This window comes from Myotis nattereri, assembly GCF_964212035.1.
Source record: "Myotis nattereri genome assembly, chromosome: 2".
NCBI classification, from domain to species: domain Eukaryota; kingdom Metazoa; phylum Chordata; class Mammalia; order Chiroptera; family Vespertilionidae; genus Myotis; species Myotis nattereri.
The window spans coordinates 66,810,912-66,814,708 of NC_138076.1; the positions used below are offsets into that span (position 1 = coordinate 66,810,912).

At 40.9% G+C, this 3,797-nt stretch overlaps 1 protein-coding gene across 1 annotated transcript; it reads left to right on the forward strand.

Moving 5' to 3' along the window:
- Positions 1-2,495: 2,495 nt before the first annotated feature.
- Positions 2,496-3,452, forward strand: LOC308513249 (ribose-phosphate pyrophosphokinase 1-like; the record flags this gene model as incomplete). Its single annotated transcript, XM_081083154.1, has 1 exon — positions 2,496-3,452. One exon carries the CDS (start codon positions 2,496-2,498, stop codon positions 3,450-3,452), a length of 957 nt encoding a protein of 318 aa, XP_080939280.1.
- Positions 3,453-3,797: the final 345 nt, after the last annotated feature.

Consider the following 3,797-nt stretch of genomic DNA (forward strand, 5'->3'; position numbering starts at 1 on the left):
GCAAAACTGTCATCATAAATACTAATTCTAGTCCTGCCATTTTTATTTCCTATTTTGATTGCCCTTGGAAAGCTAACTGATGTTAAAGATTTTCATCTGGCTACTGATTACACTGCTTCTCCTTTATCAATTTCCCCCTTCACAATAATCCCACATGTTAACTTCTGTCACTTCCCACTGCTAATTGCTGTACTACTTTCCATGTCTGTCTCTTACCTTCAAACTTTTGGATGTCTATTTTCATTTTCTTTATTGTGCCCCTCAATGTCTACTTGGAGGTTTTTAATTCTTATTTCTTCAAGTTTCAGATTTAAGGTCTTCTCTACCAAGACATTATTAATCTGTAAACAATCAGCACATGGTGTATTTTCCATGAGTGCCAGTTGCAACCTGAGCTTTCTGATTCAGAGCATCACACTGGTAGTATTCTCACTGGCTCATGTCCCAGTGCGATCCCTCACTGGGATCTCGGTGGGGACAGGAACCACATCCTATTCATTGATCTCTGCTATCCCCCCACCAAAAAAATAAAGTAACATACCCCTTTACTAATGAAGGTCTGTGCAAAGAGTGAAGGGAGTAAGTTACAAAGACACTTGTGACAATTGAAGCTTCCAATATACTCAAAGATTAAAGCTCAGTGCAGGAGTATAAGAGGTCTTATTTGACTTCGCTCAGAAGCATTAAGGGCGGTGCCTCACACATGCAATTGCTCCTCTACTTGCATGTTTTGTATTTTTGAATTCACCTACTTGCTAACAGTTATTTTAACTCCAAAATCAATACTACTTTCAGGTCATTCATAAGCATTTGCATGTATAGAGCTATAAAAAACTGGAGCCTCCCAATGCACAGATTCTCATATGAGATCAGCATGGTCATGTTTGTCTTCTTGATTAAGTTCTCATACTGTAAATTAGTGTCTTTTCACAGCCTATAGTGTCACACGATTGTGCTTTTTCTTGGTGGTATTTTTCTGTTTAAAATAGTTTCCAAGTGAGTGCTGCCTAGGTTCCCTAAGTAGAAGCAGCCTGTGATGTTCCTTTTTGAGAAAATACCTGTGTTAGATAATCTCCTTCAAGCATGAGTTATAGTGTTGTTCTTGTGACTTTAATGCTACTGAATGAACAATAGATATTAAACAAGGTGTCTTTAAACAGAAGCACTTATAAAACAAAGTTATGCATTCATTGGTCAATGGAAATATTGTGACCAGAAGTTCGCAGAAAACTAATCTCGCATTTTTTTCTCAGAGCAATGAACCAGTCAGTATTTGCTAATTCAGTGTCTGCCATGACTTTCTAGAACATAAGTATGATAAATAATGAGAACAGGCTATAACTACTTCCTCATAAGTATTTGACAATTAATAGTTGAATGAAAATAAGCAAAGGATGTAAAAGGGAGCTACTGAAGGTGTGTTTCTGAAATTGTACTATGAGCTGTATATCTTGTTCTCTATTTTCTTTAATGATTTGGGTAAAGATCAAAACGCATATTTGTTTAGTTGGTGGATGATACATATCTGTGAGGTATAAATGTACAGGATTAAAAATATTATTAGGCTGAGGAAATTTACTGAAAATCAATGAGGTAGGATTTAACAGGATGCCAGGATTCACCATTTAAAATCCACATATCCATTATCTAAGAAGATAAAATTCTTAACAGTTTTTATATAAATTTACTTGGAAGTTTAATTTTACTTAATCATAAGAAAGGTAAGAGGAACATGTGTTGTCACATAATTCCCAAAGTTAAAAATAAGAGATCAAATTAGAAGACATAAATAGCAATTGTGGTTTAGCTTTATGTAGCTGCTGACTGAAAATCAGGTACGTTGTTTAATATTTTGAGAGCATGTTTACTAAAGCTGGGGATAGTGAAACAAAGGAAGGACTTAGGGTAGAAGAAGCAACAGGAGAGAGCAGTGGTGGCTGCTTTGTCTCCCTACAAACCTTCTGGGAAAGAAGTGAGCTAAGGGGGCCTTGGAGACATGTTCAGGGGTAGGCCCTGGAGGAGGTGTGCTGCTCCCCCATTTGTAAGTCTTATGGGGATCCCTAGTGCTCAGGAGAAAGTTCATGCTCGAGAAGAGAGGACATGGGCTTGCTCCTGAGGGTGCCTGCCTAGGCCCTCTAGGGCTTTAATTTCTTAAATAAGTAAAAAATGAATAGGTTCAATCAATTAACTATCTTGCTTTTCTAAAAGGATATATTTATTTTTTTATCTTATCAACTGAAAATGGTTTTGTCCATTATTAAATTTCTCATCTCTATTTTCACAGTGTTAAAACTCTGTAGGAAATACTTCAACTGACTACAAATGACAACTGAATTAAGAATACTGTTAATGCGAATTTAGAGCCGCGCGCCAGGCGGGAACGTAAGATGGCGGAGTAGCAATGCGTTTACTACCGGGTCTGTGGGCTGACTTTGGTTCAGGACTTGCAGCAGCAGTGACCGCTGAGCAAAGAGTGCCTGGGGTCGTTGGCCAAGATGCCGAATATCAAAATCTTCAGCGGCAGCTCCCACCAGGACTTGTCCCAGAAAATTGCTGACCGCCTGGGCCTGGAGCTAGGCAAGGTGGGGACTAAGAAATTCAGCAACCAGGAGACCTGTGTTGAAATTGGCGAAAGTGTCCGTGGAGAGGATGTCTACATAGTTCAGAGTGGCTGTGGTGAAGTTAATGACAACCTAATGGAGCTTTTGATCATGATCAGTGCCTGTAAGATTGCTTCCGCCAGCCGGGTTGCTGCAGTCATCCCATGCTTCCCGTATGCCCGGCAGGATAAGAAGGATAAGAGCCGGGCTCCGATCTCAGCCAAGCTTGTTGCAAACATGCTCTCCGTAGCAGGTGCAGATCATATTATTACCATGGACCTTCATGCTTCTCAAATTCAGGGCTTTTTTGATATCCCTGTGGACAATTTGTATGCAGAACCAGCTGTCCTGAAGTGGATAAGGGAGAATATATCTGAGTGGAGGGACTGCACTATTGTCTCACCCGATGCCGGGGGAGCTAAGAGAGTGACCTCCATTGCAGACCAGTTGAATGTTGACTTTGCCTTGATTCATAAAGAACGAAAGAAGGCCAATGAAGTGGACCGCATGGTGCTGGTAGGAGACGTGAAGGATCGGGTGGCCATTCTAGTGGATGACATGGCTGACACTTGTGGCACCATCTGCCATGCAGCTGACAAACTTCTTTCAGCTGGAGCCACCAGAGTTTATGCTATCTTGACTCACGGAATCTTTTCTGGCCCCGCCATTTCTCGCATTAATAATGCATGCTTCGAAGCAATAGTGGTCACCAATACCATACCTCAGGAGGATAACATGAAGCATTGCTCCAAAATACAGGTGATCGACATCTCCATGATTCTTGCAGAAGCCATCAGGAGAACTCACAATGGGGAATCTGTTTCCTACCTGTTCAGCCATGTCCCTTTGTAATAGAATAACTTCTGAGGCTTTTAAACAATAAAGTGAACCCCTTCCCTTGTTTTCCCTTGGTGTTCGATGAAAAATTCAGCAGAAGCCCCAGCTTGCTCCAGTAGCTTTCTACATCCCATTTCAGGTATATTAACTTTTCTCCACAATTAGGGAAAGACAGATTGAGACTATTCAGGTTTCCTACCTGCATTGTCTCGTTCTGGCTTCTTTGATTTTGTGGGCCTTGCAGCTTTATCTATCACTCAGCTTCTGCAAGATTTCAGGCTTTGAAGGGTGTTGTGTGGGGGTGCTTGAAAGTGTTTGGGGAAGCTCAGACTACTTTTCACGTGAATGTTTCTGGGATTC